This window comes from Castor canadensis, chromosome X (assembly GCF_047511655.1).
Source record: "Castor canadensis chromosome X, mCasCan1.hap1v2, whole genome shotgun sequence".
NCBI classification, from domain to species: Eukaryota; Metazoa; Chordata; class Mammalia; order Rodentia; family Castoridae; genus Castor; species Castor canadensis.
Genome location: NC_133405.1, coordinates 92,132,845 through 92,152,479, shown reverse-complemented (window position 1 = coordinate 92,152,479; position 19,635 = coordinate 92,132,845). Strand labels below are relative to the sequence as shown.

General features: G+C 38.6%; 1 protein-coding gene across 1 annotated transcript in view; it reads left to right on the top strand.

The window, feature by feature from the left end:
- Nucleotides 1-19,116, top strand: part of Smc1a (structural maintenance of chromosomes 1A) — a 58,348-nt gene extending 39,232 nt beyond the window's left edge. The window contains exon 23 of the mRNA XM_074063145.1: nucleotides 18,815-19,116. Coding sequence (XP_073919246.1) covers nucleotides 18,815-18,863 — 49 coding nt within the window. The 3' untranslated portion in view covers nucleotides 18,864-19,116. The remainder of the gene's footprint in view (nucleotides 1-18,814) is intronic.
- Nucleotides 19,117-19,635: the final 519 nt, after the last annotated feature.

The following is a 19,635-nucleotide window of genomic DNA, read 5'->3' as shown; positions in this document are numbered from 1 at the left end:
GAGCCATGAAGCTGCAGGAATCCTAGAGGCTGGGAGGCAGCAAAAGCCATGGACTAGCAATAAGGGGAACAGAAAGAAGTTAGTCAGTAGCAGTAGGAGGAGAATAAATACAGCCAGAAAGTAGTTGAGTCACCATTTTGTGAAGCACTAGAGAAGGGAGCAACAGATGCCTGCAGCTGAGGGGATGACAAGATAAGCCAGGCTCTAGTGCTGCTTTGGATCATGAACAATTTTCAAGTTTCTGTTCTTCCGTGAGGCTGCCTGTGTAGCTGTTCTTGTCTTCCTTATTTCCCTGTGAGTGCTTTAATAAATCCCCATCATTAACCTGAGTGTGTCTTTGTTCGTTGTAATCTGAAAGCTGTTAATACTGATGTGCAATTTAGATGGGTGGAGAGCGGGGCAGTACTTCCTGTTGAGTTTGCTGCAAAACACAGGTGGGAATTCATTCTTTCATGCCCCCACCAGCACATGCACTTTTCATTCATTTACGTATTGGTTTATTTTTCTCATTCATCCATCTAATAATTCATTCACTTACTCATGTACTAACTCAACTCATTCACATTCATGCATTAATGTAAGCATTTTACTCATTTATTTGCTCATTTGTTTTTTCCTGTGTACATTCACATAATTTTTCCATCCATTTTTCCTACAAGCGTATGTTGAATTCTTTCTGCATGTTGGCTCTCTACTCAATTCTGGGGAAAGCATATACTCCATATCCTCCAGGAATTCAGAGTCTAATCAGGTAAGCAGGTAAGTGCACTAAGTCTGGCAGCTGATATAATAGAAATCTAGATGAGGCAAAGCAAGGATATAGGAAGCATTGGGTGGTTCTCCCTGGGTTGGGTTGGGTTGCAGGAATTACTCCTTTATAGAGGGTACTTGAACTAAGTCTTGAAAGAGGAGTTGATGTTTACCATGTGTGAAGGGAGGAAAAAATATTCCAAGCAGAGGAACTGCCTAAGAAAAGTTATATGAAGAATGTGAAAGTGTATGGGTTTCAAAGGGGGCTTAAGGACTGGAGGTGTGGCTCAAGTGGTAGAGTACCTGCCTTGCAAGTGCAAAGCCCTGAGTTCAAACCTCAGTCCCACCAAAAAAAAAAAAAAGCATGCATCAAAGGGGGCTTAATATTGTTCCATGCAGTGGAACAAGTGGTGGAAGCCATGCAGTCAACCTCAGCTTTGATCCCATGAACAATGAGAAGCTGTAGGAGGGTTTGAAGCAGGGGAGTGACAAAGTGGTATATTAGACATCTCTAGTAGGTTGTATGAAAGGTTGGCATGAAACACTGACCTAAAATAATGTATGTAAAGGAAAGGTACTTAGGTGTCAGAGACTTGAATGAGGACTTAATGGGAACCCTTGAGGAGGGAGAAAAGTTCTGCCAGGAGACAAAATGTTTTTGAAGGAGATTTAAAGAATAAGGAGAATTCTGACTGGTGGAGTTGAGGAAGGGCTTTCCAGGACTGGGAGACAAGAAGTAAGGAGGTGGGAGTAAATATGCCATATTTGGGCTAACATTCCAGTTTGACTGGAGCAGGTTCTGCATTTAAGAGAGAGGCAGGAAGGGAGACTGGAAGGTTTCACAAATGTTATATTATGGTGTAGTATGTCTGAAGGGACAAGAAAATTTGGGGGGAGTCATTGGCAGAAGTGTTCTTTTTTGTACTTTTTGTGTTTTTCTCAAATGTTCATTTAAAATAGAAGTAATACAGCCAAGGCAGTGGTGGCTTACGCCTGTAATTCTAGCTACTTGGGAGGCTGAGATTCACAGGATCATGGTTCAAGGCCAGCCCAGGCAAATGGTTTGCAAGATCCCATCTCCAAAATAATCAAAGGAAAATGGACTGGAGGTGTGGCTCAAGTGATGAGTGTGTACTTTGCAAGCACAAAGCCCTGAGTTCAAACCTTAGTCCCACCACTCAATAAATAAATAATGCATATACATTATTTAGAAAACTCAGATTAGTACAGAAGGTCTTAAGAAAAGCAAGAGTCCACTGCCACACACATCCCCACCCCCATATTCACTTTTGGCATCTACTTTCAGCTATTCTGATTTTTATTTCCATAGGTAAATAAGGCCATTTAAAAAATCATCAGTTTCACACACTACACGTTAATGTCCTCTGTGACATGAAAGTTTAAATCATTTGCACCAAGTTTAACTCCTTTATGCTACTAGTATAGTTTCTCTTTTGGCTAACTTTCTGAATTTAAGTAACACCTTCATTTTTTGTTCCATGAATTAGAGACAATATTTCTTTTTTTTTTTCCTTTTGATTTATTTATTTATTTATTCATTCATTCATTTATTGATGGTACCTTATCAAAACCACATGTAATAAATCTTTTTTTTTTCATTTTTCTTTTATTATTCATATGTGCATACAAGGCTTGGTTCATTTCTCCCCCCTGCCCCCACCCCCTCCCTTACCACCCACTCCACCCCCTCCCGCTCCCCCCCCTCAATACCCAGCAGAAACTATTTTGCCCTTATCTCTAATTTTGTTGTAGAGAGAGTATAAGCAATAATAGGAAGGAACAAGGGGTTTTGCTGGTTGAGATAAGGATAGCTATACAGGGCATTGACTCACATTGATTTCCTGTGAGTGTGTGTTACCTTCTAGGTTAATTCTTTTTGATCTAACCTTTTCTCTAGTACCTGGTCCCCTTTTCCTATTGGCCTCAGTTGCTTTTAAGGTATCTGCTTTAGTTTCTCTGCGTTAAGGGCAACAAATGCTAGCTAGTTTTTTAGGTGTCTTACCTATCCTCACCCCTCCCTTGTGTGCTCTCGCTTTTATCATGTGCTCATAGTCCAATCCCCTTGTTGTGTTTGCCCTTGATCTAATGTCCACATATGAGGGAGAACATACGATTTTTGGTCTTTTGGGCCAGGCTAACCTCACTCAGAATGATGTTCTCCAATTCCATCCATTTACCAGCGAATGATAACATTTCGTTCTTCTTCATGGCTGCATAAAATTCCATTGTGTATAGATACCACATTTTCTTAATCCATTCGTCAGTGCTGGGGCATCTTGGCTGTTTCCATAACTTGGCTATTGTGAATAGTGCCGCAATAAACATGGATGTGCAGGTGCCTCTGGAGTAACAGTCTTTTGGGTATATCCCCGAGAGTGGTATTGCTGGATCAAATGGTAGATCGATGTCCAGCTTTTTAAGTAGCCTCCAAATTTTTTTCCAGAGTGGTTGTACTAGTCTACATTCCCACCAACAGTGTAAGAGGGTTCCTTTTTCCCCGCATCCTCGCCAACACCTGTTGTTGGTGGTGTTGCTGATGATGGCTACTCTAACAGGGGTGAGGTGGAATCTTAGTGTGGTTTTAATTTGCATTTCCTTTATTGCTAGAGATGGTGAGCATTTTTTCATGTGTTTTCTGACCATTTGAATTTCTTCTTTTGAGAAAGTTCTGTTTAGTTCACATGCCCATTTCTTTATTGGTTCATTAGTTTTGGGAGAATTTAGTTTTTTAAGTTCCCTGTATATTCTGGTTATCAGTCCTTTGTCTGATGTATAATTGGCAAATATTTTCTCCCACTCTGTGGGTGTTCTCTTCAGTTTAGAGACCATTTCTTTTGATGAACAGAAGCTTTTTAGTTTTATGAGGTCCCATTTATCTATGCTATCTCTTAGTTGCTGTGCTGCTGGGGTTTCATTGAGAAAGTTCTTACCTATACCTACTAACTCCAGAGTATTTCCTACTCTTTCTTGTATCAACTTAAGAGTTTGGGGTCTGATATTAAGATCCTTGATCCATTTTGAGTTAATCTTGGTATAGGGTGATATACATGGATCTAGTTTCAGTTTTTTGCAGACTGCTAACCAGTTTTCCCAGCAGTTTTTGTTGAAGAGGCTGCTATTTCTCCATCGTATATTTTTAGCTCCTTTGTCAAAGATAAGTTGCTCATAGTTGTGTGGCTTCATATCTGGATCCTCTATTCTGTTCCACTGGTCTTCATGTCTGTTTTTGTGCCCGTACCATGCTGTTTTTATTGTTATTGCTTTGTAATATAGTTTGAAGTCAGGTATTGTGATACCTCCTGCATTGTTCTTTTGACTGAGTATTGCCTTGGCTATTCGTGGCCTCTTGTGTTTCCATATAATTTTCACAGTAGATTTTTCAATCTCTTTAATGAATGTCATTGGAATTTTGATGGGAATTGCATTAAACATGTAGATTACTTTGGGGAGTATCGACATTTTTACTATGTTGATTCTACCAATCCATGAGCATGGGAGATCTCTCCACTTTCTATAGTCTTCCTCAATCTCTTTCTTCAGAAGTGTATAGTTTTCCTTGTAGAGGTCTTTCACATCTTTTGTTAGGTTTACACCTAGGTATTTGATTTTTTTTGAGGCTATTGTAAATGGAATTGTTTTCATACATTCTTTTTCCGTTTGCTCATTGTTAGTGTATAGAAATGCTAATGATTTTTCTATGTTGATTTTATATCCTGCTACCTTGCTATAGCTATTGATGATGTCTAGAAGCTTCTGAGTAGAGTTTTTTGGGTCTTTAAGGTATAGGATCATGTCGTCTGCAAATAGGGATATTTTGACAGTTTCTTTACCTATTTGTATTCCTTTTATTCCTTCTTCTTGCCTAATTGCTCTGGCTAGGAATTCCAGTACTATGTTGAATAGGAGTGGAGATAGTGGGCATCCTTGTCTCATTCCTGATTTTAGAGGGAATGGTTTTAATTTTTCTCCGTTAAGTATAATGCTGGCTGTAGGTTTGTCATATATAGCTTTTATAATGTTGAGGAACTTTCCTTCTATTCCTAGTTTTCTTAGAGCTTTTATCATGAAATGATGTTGGATCTTATCAAAGGCTTTTTCTGCATCTATTGAGATGATCAAGTGGTTTTTGTCTTTGCTTCTGTTAATGTGGTTTATTACGTTTATTGATTTTCGTATGTTGAACCACCCCTGCATCCCTGGGATGAAGCCTACCTGGTCGTGGTGAATAATCTTTTTGATGTGTTGCTGAATTCGATTTGCCATTATTTTGTTGAGGATTTTTGCATCAATGTTCATTAAGGAGATTGGCCTATAGTTCTCCTTTTTGGAGGTGTCTTTGCCTGGTTTTGGGATAAGTGTAATACTGGCTTCATAAAATGTGTTTGGCAGTTTTCCTTCCCTTTCTATGTCATGGAACAGTTTAAGGAGGGTTGGTATCAGTTCTTCTTTAAAGGTCTGATAGAATTCAGCCGAGAATCCATCAGGTCCTGGACTTTTCTTTTTGGGGAGACTCTTGATTGCTGCTTCAATTTCATTTTGTGTTATAGGTCTATTCAGGTGATTAATTTCCTCTTGGTTCAGTTTTGGATGATCATATGTATCTAGAAATCTGTCCATTTCTTTAAGATTTTCAAATTTATTTGAATATAGGTTCTCAAAGTAGTCTCTGATGATTTCCTGGACTTCCATGGTGTTTGTTGTTATGTCCCCTTTTGCATTCCTAATTCTACTAATTTGGGTTTTTTCTCTCCTCATTTTAGTCAGGTTTGCCAGGGGTCTATCGATCTTGTTTATTTTTTCAAAGAACCAACTTTTTGTTTCATTAATTCTTTGTATGGCTTTTTTGGTTTCTATTTCATTGATTTCAGCTCTTCTTTTTATTATTTCTCTCCTTCTATTTGTTTTGGGATTTGCTTGTTCTTGTTTTTCTAGGAGTTTGAGATGTATCATTAGGTCATTGATTTGGGATCTTTCAATCTTTTTAATATATGCACTCATGGCTATAAACTTTCCTCTCAAGACTGCCTTAGCTGTGTCCCATAGGTTCCGGTAGGTTGTGTTTTCATTTTCATTGACTTCTAGGAACTTTTTAATTTCCTCTTTTATTGCATCGATGATCCATTCTTCATTAAGTAATGAGTTATTTAGTTTCCAGCTGTTTGCATGTTTTTTGTCTTTACTTTTGTTGTTGAGTTCTACTTTTACTGCATTGTGGTCAGATAGTATGCATGGTATTATTTCTATTTTCTTATATTTGCTGAGGCTTGCTTTGTGCCCTAGGATATGATCTATTTTGGAGAAGGTTCCATGGGCTGCTGAGAAGATTGTATATTGTGTAGAGGTTGGATGAAATGTTCTGTAGACATCTACTAGGTCCACTTGATCTATTGCATATTTTAGATCTTGGATTTCTTTATTGAGTTTTTGTTTGGATGACCTATCTATTGATGATAATGGAGTGTTAAAGTCTCCCACAACCACTGTGTTGGCGTTTATATATGCTTTTAGGTCTTTCAGGGTATGTTTGATGAAATTGGGTGCGTTGATATTGGGTGCGTACAGATTGATGATTATTATTTCCTTTTGGTCTATTTCCCCTTTTATTAGTATGGAATGTCCTTCTTTATCTCGTTTGATCAATATAGGTTTGAAGTCTACTTTGTCAGAGATAAGTATTGCTACTCCTGCTTGTTTTCGGGGGCCATTGGCTTGGTAAATCTTCTTCCAGCCTTTCATCCTAAGCATATGCTTATTTCTGTCGGTGAGATGAGTCTCCTGTAAGCAACAAATTGTTGGATCTTCTTTTTTAATCCATTTTGTCAAACGGTGTCTTTTGATGGGTGAATTAAGTCCATTAACATTAAGTGTTAGTACTGATAGGTATGTGGTGATTCCTGCCATTTGAGACAATATTTCTTGACCAGAATTTTGTTAGCCCTGTTCCCCACCATTAAGTCTCCCAACATCTCTCATCTGACCTTTTATATTGTCAAAGCTGAACATTGAATTCTATTCTGTAATCATGATTGGGTTTTTTCGTGTAGTTATAGATTGATTCTAAAAGTTGAAAAGCATTATATAGCTGTTAATATGGCTAAATATTCTTTTAGAGCCATGCAATGTACTTCCACAATTTTCCCTTGTAGTAAGTTTTCATTTTCCTGACATTTCTATTTCTTTTTATTCTCTTACTATTTTACTTTATCATATACTCCATTTGTTTCTTTCCAAAATCTCTGTTCTGCTAAGAATTCCACCAAGTCAACTTTCTGCCCCACCCCCAAGATGCTTTCCTGGAGCCCTTCATCCCCCTTTCAAATCTGTACTAGTACTAGTTGCTTGCCCTTTTTTTTTTTTAAATAATACTGGAGTTTGAACTCAGGGCCTTGCACTTGCCAGGTGCTCTACCACTTGAGTTGCATCCCCAGTCCTTCTTACATTAGCTATTTTAGGACTAGGGTCTTGGCTTTTCTCCATCCTCCTATTTATGCTTCCCTTGTAGCTAAAATGACAGGTATGTGCTACCATGCCCAGCTATTGGTTGAGATGGTTTTTGCTAACTTTTTGCCTGGGGCTGGCCTCAAACCATAATTCTCCTGATTTCCACCTCTTGAGTAGCTGGGATTACAGACACAAGCCATCATGCCTGTCCTTTTTTTTTTTTTCCTTAAGACTGGGTCTCATTCAGGAGCTCAAGTTGACCTCAAATTTGTAATCCTGCCCAGCCTCTCAAGTGCTGGGAATACGGGAGTGTGTCACCATGCTTGATATAGACTAGTTGCTTAGGGCTAGGGGCTGTGGCTCAAGTGGTAGAGTGCCTGCCTAGACTAGTTGCTTTCTAAGGCTTGACACATAGCTATCATTTTGGGGTTTCCCTTCACTGGTTTTTGAGATTATGTCCACTGTTTTTTGTTTGCTTGTTTTCCCCATTGTTTTGATAGAGTATGTTCTCAAGCAACTTTCTCAGAAAGGTTGTATACAAAGTAGACTTCTTGAGTTGTTGCATAACTGAAAATACCTCTATACCATCCTCACACTTTGCTATAAAGTTTGAGGTTCAATGTCATTTTCCCACACAACTTTGAAGACATCGCTCCACTTTTTTTGTGTGTGATGGGTCTCACTATGATGTATAGTCTTGTCTCAAATTCCTGGTCTCATGATCCCCCTGACTCAGACTCCTAAGTGTTGAGACTACAGGCACGTGACATATTGCCTGGCTTGTTCCACTTTCTTCTAATAACCAGTTTTGGTAAGAAGTCTGATTATTAGGACTGGGGGCATATCTTGAGGTAGAGTGCCTAGCAAGCATAATGCCCTGAGCTCAATTCCCAGTACTGCCTCTCCCCCCAATCTTTTTTTTTATTTTTTAAAAAATTTTATTCATATGTGCATACAATGTTTGGGTTATTTCTCCCTGCTTCCCCCCACCTCCTCCCTTACCCCCCCACAACGCCTCGCTACCAGGCAGAAACTATTTTGCCCTTATCTCTAATTTTGTTGAAGAGAGAGTATAAGCAGTAATAGGAAGGAACAAGGGTTTTTGCTCGTTGAGATAAGGACAGCTATACAGGGAGTTGACTTGCATTGCTCTCCTGTACATGTGTGTTACCTTCTAAGTTACTTCTTCTCGAACTAACCTTTTCTCTAGTTCCTGGTCCCTTTCTCCTATTGGCCTCAGTCGTTTTAAAGTATCTGCATTAGTTTCTCTGCGTTGAGGGCAACAAATGCTGTCTAGTTTTTTGGGTGTCTTACCTAGCCTCATACCTCTCTTGTGTGCTCTCGCTTTATCATGTGATCAAAGTCCAATCCCCTTGCTGTGTTTGCTCTTGATCTAATGTCCACATATGAAGAAGAAAATACGATTTTTGGTTTTTTGGGCCAGGCTAACCTCACTCAGAATAATGTTCTCCAGTTCCATCCATTTACCTGCGAATGATAACATTTCCTTCTTCTTCATGGCTGCATAAAATTCCATTGTGTATAGATACCACATTTTCTTAATCCATTCGTCAGTGCTGGGGCATCTTGGCTGTTTCCATAACTTGGCAATTGTGAATAGTGCTGCAATAAACATGGGTGTGCAGGTGCCTCTGGAGTAACCTGAGTCACATTCTTTCGGGAATATTCCCAAGAGTGGTATTGCTCGATCATATGGTAGATCTATGTTTAGATTTTTAAGAAGCCTCCAAATTTTTTTCCAGAGTGGTTGTACTAGTTTACAGTCCCACCAACAGTGTAAGAGGGTTCCTTTTTCCCCACATCCTCGCCAACACCTGTTGTTAGTGGTGTTGCTAATGATGGCTATTCTAACGGGTAAGGTGGAATCTTAGTGTGGTTTTAATTTGCATTTACCCCCCCCCAATCTTTTTTAATAGAAGGACTTTGGGTATGGTTCAAAGTGGTGAACTGTGAGGTCCTAAGTTCAAATCCCACCACTGCAAAGAAAAAAAAAGTCTGATTATTAGCATGGTCTCACTGCTTTGTAGATAACTTTCCCCATCACTTTTTTGCCTCTCCAGGACCCCAATTTTAGACCTTTTATAATAGTCTTTTAAGGTGTGTTCATTTTTTCCCAGCCTAGGTTTTCTGTTTTTCAGAGGGTAATTTCTATTGTTCCATCTCCAAGTTCCTCTGTCCTCTCCATTTTGCTGTTAGCCTATCCACTGAGGTTTTTATTTTATTTTATGTTATTTTAATTCTAAATTTTCCACATAATTTTTCTTTATATTCTTTATTTTTTCTTTGCTAATAGTTTCTACTTTTTCATTTGTTTTAAGCATGTTTCTCATTGAAGCATTTTTATGATGGCTTCTTAAAAACTATCATCAGATAATTTTAACTTCTTTCATCTGGTGTTGGTGTCTATTGAGTATCTTTTTTCACTCCAGTTGAGATCTTTCTGGTTCTTGGTAATGAGTGATTTTTCAAATGAAACCTGAGCATTTGGTGGTATTGTGTTAAGAGATACTGGATCTTATTTGGATTACCTGTTTTAGCTTCCATCCTTATACCCACTCTGGGGACACGTAGGGGATATTGCCTCGTTAATGCCAGGTGGGTGTAGAAATTGAGGTTCCACACTCAGTCTCTATTGATACCATAGGGAAGGGTTTCCTCATTACTGCTAGGTGGGGATTGAGAGTTCCAGCTGCCCATGCAACCTTCTTTGACACCACCCCAGTAGGAAGAGAGAGGAGTGATCCATTATAACTAGTCAGGGTGAAAATCTTGGTTCCCTTCTGGCCTTTGCTGATAGAGCTACAATTTTCTTCTGTGGTGTTTGGCTGGAATACAGTAGCTATTATCTAACTGATGGCTTCTCTGAGGTAAAAAACAAATTGGGGAACTTACCATCATGTCACTTTGCTACCAAGTTCCCTCCTTAGTTTGACACCATCTCATCACTTTTCAAACTCTTATGTTTACATGTAATGTATAACGTTTTTAACTACACTTGGTGGGAAGAATGAGGAAAAATAGAGACTGGGGATATAACTCAGTGGTAAAGCACTTACCTAGCATGCATAAGGCCCTGGGTTCTATCCCCAGCACTGCAAAAAAAAAAGTGGAGAAAAGTACTTCTATTCAGTCTACCCCCTTTTCTGTTATTTTTGAAGAATTTTAGCCAGGTGCCGGTGGCTCATACCTGTAATCCTAGCTATTCAGGAGGCAGTATCAGGAGGATCATGGCTCAAAGCCAGCCTAGGCAAATAGTTTATGAGACCCCATCTCAAAAAAAAGCAACACCAAAAAAGGGCTGGTGGAACGGCTCAAGTGATAAGAGCACCTGCCTAACAAGCGTAAGGCCCTGAGTTCAAACCCCACTACCACCAAGAATAATTATATTTGGTATTCTAAAATTTCCTAAGTGTGTTTAGGTTTGGGACCTTTTGTCATTCATTATGTTAGTCGTTTGTTGCATCCTTCATTGTTAAGTCCTTTAATTCTGGGACAGTCTCTTGATTCCTTGGTATATTCCTCTTCTCTATTTTCTTTGTTCTGTTTTAAAAATCTTTAAAGTTGGAGGATAGAACTCCTGAATTTGTCTTTTTATCCATTCTTTTCTATTTTCCATCTTTCTTGCTCCCTCTTTTCCTCTTCCTCCTCTTCCCTCCCTCCTTAGCTTTATCCCTTTCTCTCATTGTTTCTGCTTACTTTCTGGGAGAAAAATTAACTTTATCTTTCATCCCTTCTGTTGCATTTTTTTATTTGACAATCACATTGTAAATTTTGAAATATTCATGTTCTCTTTTCCTTTCTTATAGCATCCTGTTCTTGTTTTGTGGATGCACTCTCATCTTGAATCTTTCTGAGAATAATATAGATTTTTTTATATTTCCTCCTATCCTTTGAAATACCTACTTCATTTGTGATGGTTTTTATCCTTGCTTGATTATTTTGGTATATTTCTTTCATGTTGTAGTCTTTTCTCAAAGAAACCTGGTTATCTATGGTTATCTGTCTTTGATGATATTTTAAATGGTGGAAATGAAAAATCTTGTTGGAGCACTATGCTTAGGGGCAGGATTAGGCAGCTGGTAGCTTTCCTTTAGGATGATTAGAAGAGAACTGACTGTTGTCTACAGAGACCCTGAATGCCAAGATTTTTTTCTCTGAGATTGTTCCGTTTCCTCAGAGAAGAACCTCTGGGTTTTACCTAATGAATAGGCTGCTGTGAATTATTGCACAAGGTGATGGGTGGGTGGCTTGGTATACAGCCTTCCATTAAACTCCGTGTTCAGCCCCACATCTCACTCCTACCCTTCATCATACCTGGCATTACCAAACACAAGACTCTCCAGGCTTCTGCAGAAAAAGACCAACTCCTTCCTCAGAGGAATCACCTCCATGCATATTCCAGGCTATGGCTTCCTCCAGTATGCTTCATCAATCACCATTCCTCCATTTACTTCCTATCTTCCAGAAATTTGTTAAAATCTCTCTTTTGCTGATGAACCTGATCCCATTCCTTCATCATTGTGTTTTTACACCTTTTTTTATTCCTTAACAATCATTTCAACAGGATCTCAAGAGAGAGTGGAGATAAGCACATGGTAAGTCTGTCATCTTGACCTGGAAATCTACTAGTCTATTTCTGTGTAATTGTTTTCATTTTCCTGATAATTATCTTCATATCTCTAAATAATGTACAGATTATCTATTTATCAACTTATTTACCAATTTTAATCATTATCTATTGACTTCCTCCTATTTATGAAACTCAACTACCCTCCTCTTATGCCCTCAATATAGCTATGTCACCAATTATATGTCCTCTATTCCTTACCTTTGTACCTTTAACTAATAGACACACTCATTCTTTCTACCTCTACTGCCATCTGTACTTTTATATTAACAAGATTAATGATACTTACATTCTGTCTGAAACTGTAATTAACTCATCCATACTTTGCTGATCATTCTAAAAGTTTAAAGTCAATAAAGTGTTTATGCTATTACAATTATGTGAATATTGTTCCATAAAGATCCAATTAGTATACCAGAATTACATTTCTTTTCTTGTACAGTTTTTTTCCTGAAGTTTCTAATTGCCTTTCTTTTTCCCTTGCATTGTCTGACTTTATCACCTTCCTAAGTTAATCCAAATTCTTAAGAAAAGTATAAAATCATTTGAATCCCCTTTTTTCCCAGATACCTTCCTCCTGGAGCCCTCTGTCTTCCTGCTCCAATTCGGACTGATTGCTCTATAGGCCTATGACACAGCTGTCATCCTGGGATGTCCCTTCATTACTCTTCTGGGTTGGACCCAATCTTTCTTGGACCCCATATCTTTCTGTTTCTTAGTTTACTCACTTGTAGTGGACATTATGTTATTCTCCAACATCCATTCCACTCCTCCCCCATTGTATAACAACTATGCAATTTGAATGAGATTGATCTCACCACCAGTTATAGGTATAGGCCTTCATTGGTATAAACTGACCTGAGTAATTTCATCCCCCAGCCACAGTCATATTGGTTCAGGGACGGTCCAGTTTACACTGAGACTTAGGACTGACTTGTTGAGCTTTTGAGGGAAGAGGTGGCCTGTCTTCCCTGTATATGAACAAAGAAGCATTTAGCCTTATTGCTGCTGTTAATCATCTTGTGAAAGTATGGAGGGCTTACCCAAGGATGGCACCGACAAGTGGAGGAGGCAGAGCCAAGAGAATCACAGAGAAATGGAACCATATTCCAGATCATACCATTCATGAAGTCTCCCTGCATATGGACTCCTCAGTTAAGTGAGCCAATAAATTATATTTACTATTTGAGCCAGTTTGAGTTGGGTTTCCTATTGCTAATAGAAATTACTCTAATTTCTGTCTTTTGGCTGTCTCTCTTTGGAAAGGGGGATAAGTGCATGTTTGGGGATGTGAAATGTATTTTCAATAGATTAAATGGAAGTATTTTTTCAAAGCGCTAAGCATGGGAGAAAGAACATATATGAATGTTGGATAACCAAAGTAATGAACGCTAGTGGCTGCCTAGCATCTAAATCCCCATACTATTTTGGGGGAGGGGGAATCCCCTTTATTGGATGTGCTGGTGGAAGGCAGGGATCCACTTCATACTATGGGAACTGAAGGTGGTCAGATACTTCCTCTCCCTATTCACCAGACAACAAGGGCTGAATATTCTGCTCATGGCTTTGAATCTGGAGTCATTAACACAAAGAAGCCAGTAATATACAAATTAACAGGATAATAATAAACTAGAGAATATATATGTAATATATAAAACTGACAAAAGACTAATCAACAGAGAAAGAAGATAGCAAACCCAAGAGAAGAATCAACACAGGATATGAAGAGTAATTTCCACAAAGGGAAACTTGAATATGTTAAGAGATTTTTCTAAAAATTAGATAAATGAAAATTAAAATAACAGTGAGAAACCACTATCAGAGTGTAACATGTAAAAAGTTAGATATTATCAAATACTGATGAAGATGTGAGGGTAAAGACAACTGTAGGTGGGAATGTAAGCTGGTAAAGATATTCCAGGTGGGGCATTAGTGGCTCATGCCTGTAATCCTATCTACTCAGGAGGCAGAGATCAGGAGGATTACAGTTTGAAGCCAGCCTAGGCAAATAGTCTGTGAGACCCTATGTTGAAAAATACCCATGACAAAAAAAGGGCTGGTAGAGTGGCTCAAGGTATAGGCCCTGGGTTCAAGCCCCAGTACTGCAAAAAAAAAATAAAAAAGATATTATTCCAGAATACAGTTTAGCACTATCTCATGAAATTAAGTATGTGTATACTGTATAACCCAGCAATCATATTCTGGGCTAGTCCAGAGAAATTCTCACAGAGGTCCAATTGAGGTTGTTGTGGCATTGTTTGTGATAGTGAGGAATTGGAAGCTACCTAGGTGGTTATCACCATGGGACTGGATAAGCCAACTGTAGTGTATTCATAGGATAAAAAAGTATGAAACAATTAAAAGTAGTAAAGTCAGTTTACTATAGCCACATGGATAAATCCCCCAAACCTAGTGTTGAATGAAAAAGGTAAAAAGAACTGGGTACCAGTAGTTTATGCCTATAATCATAGCTACTTGGAAGGCTAAAGTTGGGAGGATTGTGGTTTGAGGTCAGCCCAGGCAAAGAGTTCTTGAGATACTGCATCTCCAAAATAACCAGAGTAAAATGGACCAGAGGTTTGTCTCAGGCAGTACAGTGTCCACTTTGCAAGTGTGAAGCCCTTAGTTCAAACCCCAGTCCCAACACACATACACATACACACACACACACACACACACACACACACACACACAAGCTGTAAGAAACAATGAGATTTATACCACAATACCATTTATGTAAATATAAAATAACACTGAATATGACTATGGGTATCGATTGAAAGGATATATACATTAATTACACTAGAGAGGCTCACTACGATCAGCAGAATGGTAGTAAAGATAGGGACTGATGGGGAAAAATCATAAGAAAATAAAGAAAAGCCTCCAATGAACTAATAATAGTAATGTGCCATGAATTGAATGTTATGATTAACTGAACCCTAAAGTTCATAACAAATAAGCCAAAGCAACAGGCATGAGGATGTAGAGTTTGTTTGCTGTGGCATTGTGAAAAGCAGTACTAATGGTTGCCTTCTACTAAGGCTGTTCCTACAGTAGGACCTTAGCTGTGGGTCCTCCTGCCTAGCCTTTCTAGTTTCTGCCCCATTCTCTCAGCCTGATTCTCTACTATTTTTGTGAGCTACTTGATAATCTCACAATAAATCCTTTTTCTGCTTAAGTTTACTAGAGTCCATTTCTATTATTTGCATCCAAGAATCCTGACTTATACATTATGCATTTTGTTGGAGAACATCCTCAAGTAACTTCTTAATAAAGGTAAATTTTGGGGTCTTAAATGTCTGAAAATGTAATTATTGTTTTCTTTCATATTTCAATGATAATTTGGCTTTAGAATTCTGTTACAATTTTTTTCTCTGAATTTTGAAGGTATTTTAACGTGGTTTTGCTGATTAGAAATCAAATGTTAATATATTCTCATACCTTTGGCGGTGACCTGTTTTCCCTACTTCTAGAAACTTACAGGTTTTTCCCTTCATTCTCAATGTTTTGAAATGTCAGAGTAATATGCCCAGATGTATGTTTTCTCTCTCATCTATTTTTCTAGGCATCTGGTGGGTGGGCCCTTTTAGTCTGAAGACACATGTCCCTCTATCTGAGAAATCACTGTTTATTTCTTTACTAATTTTCTCTGTGCTTTCTAGAACTCCTGTTAGATGGATGTTGGCTCTCCTAAATGATGGACTTGGTCTCTATTTTATACTGTTCCCTCTCCCTCTCCTTCTCTCTGGCTCTTCTTTTTCTATCTTGCATGTATGTGTGTTTCTGACTGCCCAATTCTCTCATAATTTCTGTCTTCCCTTTTTAGTTCTGTATTCTGGAACTTTTTTTGACTTTATCTTCTATTTTGACTTTATCTAAGCAGTTCTTTATAATTTCTGAGCACTCTTTCTTATTCTCCAAAAGTGCCTTTTAAAAAATGGGAGGGGAGGGGGGATAAAGGAGAATGATAGAGGAGGTGAATTCAACTATGATATGTTGTAAGAACTTTTGTAAATGTCATAATATACCCCAGTACAATAATATAATTTAAAAAAGAAAAAAAAGATATAAAATGGTACAGCTACCATGGGGGTGGCGAATTTTTTGGACTAGCTGAGTGGTTCAAATAGTAGAATGCCTGCCAGCAAGCGTGAGGCTTTGAATTTCAAACCCCAGCACCACCCAAAAATAAATAAATAAAATTTTGAGACAGGTCTCACTCTCCTGCCTTAGTATCTCAAGTGCTGGGATTACTGGTATGTGCTGCCATGATCAGCCTAAAATATTTTTAATTGACACATAATAATTGTACAAATTTATGTGGCACAATGTGATATTTAATACATTCTATACAATGTGTAATGATGAGAGCAGGATAATTGGCATATCTATCACCTCAAACATTTATCATTTCTTTGTGTTGGGAACATTCAAAATTCTCTCTATAGCTATTTTAAATATACAATTAAATGTTGTTAACCATAGTTACCGTACTGTGCTATTAAACAGTAAAAGTTATATTTTGTATACACCTGAACCCTTGTCCCTTTTAACCATCCTCTGTACACACTCCCCCTACTTCCTAGCCTCTGGTAACCCAAAGGTGCCTTTTTCAAAGCATCTTTTTCCTCTCCTTCTTTTTTTAATAGATGATATCCTTTGTGTATATGTGCTTAGTAGAACTTTGCTGGAGGCTTGGGGATAACCGAAGATAATTATCATTCCAGAAAGGAAAAATTAAAATGTGTTCCAGATATTACCTCTATAACCTGTCCAACAGAATATCACTTATGCTTCTCTGAGAATGGCTGCCTCCTGTTGTCTTTCTTTCTCTGCTCCCTAGCTGCCTAATCTTGTGTGGACAAGATTATCTTTTACCAGCTATATGATTTTAGCCATGTGCTTTCTACCTGAGCCCCGGCTCTCATCTTGGCATGAGAAAGATGAGGTAATTTTTCCATTTCCCATTCCTAGACTCATTGCATTTCCTGCTCCAGCACAACATTCTACTCCACATATTCATTTTCTTTCTCTTTCTCTTTTTCTTGTTGTTTTTAAAAAAACGTTTCTTTTTTTTCTTTTTGAGACAGGATCTAACTATGTAGCTCAGGGTAGCCTTGAACTCCAGATGCTTCTGCCTCTATTGCCTGAGTGCTGGAATTACAGATGTGTACCACCATGCCCAGCTTTATTCATTTTCCTTCTGTCTCACATTGTGACCTGGTCCCCATAGTACACACAAGCCAATCACAATAGTCATCAGCACATTTAATAGAGTGAATTATTTTTAAAGTTAATTTAATGATATTTGTAGTAGAACCAACAATTCAGTCTCATTCTACTTTACAGTGTTTTCTCCATCAGAAGTCAACAGCAATTCAAGCCTGTATGTCTTCTCATGTAGTCCTAACTGAGCATCTTCTGTGAGCAAAGTCCTAGGCAAAAAAAATATGCATACACATCTATCAAAAACAAATAATAGTCAGGTGCAGTGGCTCATGCCTGTAATCCCACCTACTAGGGAGATGGAGATCAGGAAGATTGCGATTTGAGGCCAGCCCAGGCAAAAAGGTAGCAAGATCCCATCTCAAAAAATAAGTTGGGCATGGTGGCACATGCCTGTGATTCTAGCTACTCAGGAGTCTGTACTGAGACTGGGCCTCAGGTAAAAATGCAAGACCGTTTCCAAAAAATAACTAAAGCAAATGGGCCAGGGTATAGCTCAAGTGGTAGAATGCCTGCCTAGCAAGCATGAGACCCTGAGCTCAAACTCCAGTACCACCAATAATAATAATGATAATAATAATAATAATGATGATGATGAACTGGGTGCTGGTGGCTCACACCTGTAATCCTAGCAACTTGGGAGGCAGAGATTAGGAGGAGGATCATGGTTTGAGGCCATCCTGGGCAAATAGTTCATGAGACCCTATGTTGAAAATACCCAGCACAAAAAAGAGCTGGCAGAGTGGCTTAATTGGCATAGTACCTACCTAGCAAGTGTGAGGCCCTGAGTTCAAACCCCACAACTGCAAAAAAAAAATGACAATTTTCAATAACAATCCAATCCAAGCTCACATTTAGCAAAAAAAAAAATCAACTCAGCAGAAGCATAATACTGTTAAACTACATTCAGATTAAGTCATATACTGTGCTCAATTAGCATTTTAGTCATATTGGATAGCATTTGCCTACTCTGTACCAGGCACTTGATTTATTTTTATTTCATAGAGAAGGAAAGTGAGGCTCCCAGCTGTCATTCGCCCAGGGTCACAGAGCTAATAAATGGCAAACAGGGAATTGCACCAGGATTCTCTAACCACTGTCTACCCGTGTAACTGCTATACAGAGCTGTCCTGGTTGCCACCAGCCACATTCAAGGCTAATGGTAATAGCACAATTTTCTCTACAATTGGTGGGTGGACACCTGAGAGTCCTCAGTCTAAGTAAAGAACCTGTTCTAGTAAGTTTGCTTCCATGGTGAATTGATGTCCATTGCTCTGGAGACAGGAAAATAGTATCAGCTTAATTTTTAATGTTTTTTCATTAAACCCGTAACACTATATTTTTCATTTTTATTTTTTTATCGAAGTAAAAAATGCATATAATTTTAAAACAAAATAGTACTAAAGGATGCCTAATAAAACCCAACAATATCCTGTCCCACTCGTTCCCACTGCATGTCTTGCTCCCTGGAGGCAACTACTTTCCCTTGTTTTAGCTGGTTTTGGCTGTTTCTTCTGGCATTTACCACTCCCAACCTCATTCTCCCTGGCTGGCTCCCACTCAGAGGCAGCCAGATGCTTTTTTAGCCTCCCTTGTGGCTACGGATGGCTATATAACCCAGCTATGGCCAATGAGATGTTTGCCAGGGGCCTTCTGCAAAAGCTTTTGCTTTCCTGAGACACATGGTTAATTCTGTCCCTTTCCTTCTTTCTGCCTTGAATATAGTCCTGCTGCATGGAGCCATGACAGCCATCTTGTAACCTTGAGGAGATGAGGATGAAGACAAAGCATTAAGAAATAGAGCTGGGCATAATGATGCACATCTGTAATCCCAGCACTCAGGAGCCTAAGGCAGGAGGATTCTAAGTTCCAGGCCAGTGTGAACTACAAAGCAAGACTGTCTCAAATGGAAAAAAAGAAAAAGATAAAAGAAGAAAATTAGAGAAAAAGTTAGAAGGAGTTCATTTCCTCATCAAGTATGGAACTCATGCCCTACTTCCTGTTAACTGAAAAAAATAAAGTCATATGTGTTTAAGCCCCTGTCATTTGGGGTTTTTTGTTACTGGTAGCTGAAAGGATTTTTAACTGATGGACCATCATGATTCTTCAGCATATGCTTATACTGTCTTAATTTAGCAATTAACTTAGCAATTTGAAACGTCACCTCTTGATTCTCACTAAGGTTGAAGAGGATTTCATTTTATTGTTTGGTTTTTTGTTTTGTTTTCTTTTGTTTTGTTTTGGTGCTGGGGATAGAACCCAGGGCCTCACGCTTGTTAGGCAAAGGCGCTACCACTGAGCTAAATCCCCAACCTCTAGAAGAGGATTTTCTCTGTCTCTACATACACTCCTGTTTTCCCTTCCTTCTTTTTTCTAACATGGTTACATCTCAATTCCTCATAAGTCAGTACTCACTACAGCCCAAGAAACGTGCTACAATTACCTGGATTATCTTCGCTGTTTTGTTCTCCTGAATTTAGTAATTGCCTGGTATTTTTTCACTTGCACCACACCTAGCCTTAGTTTTCCCATTTGTTTCAACAATT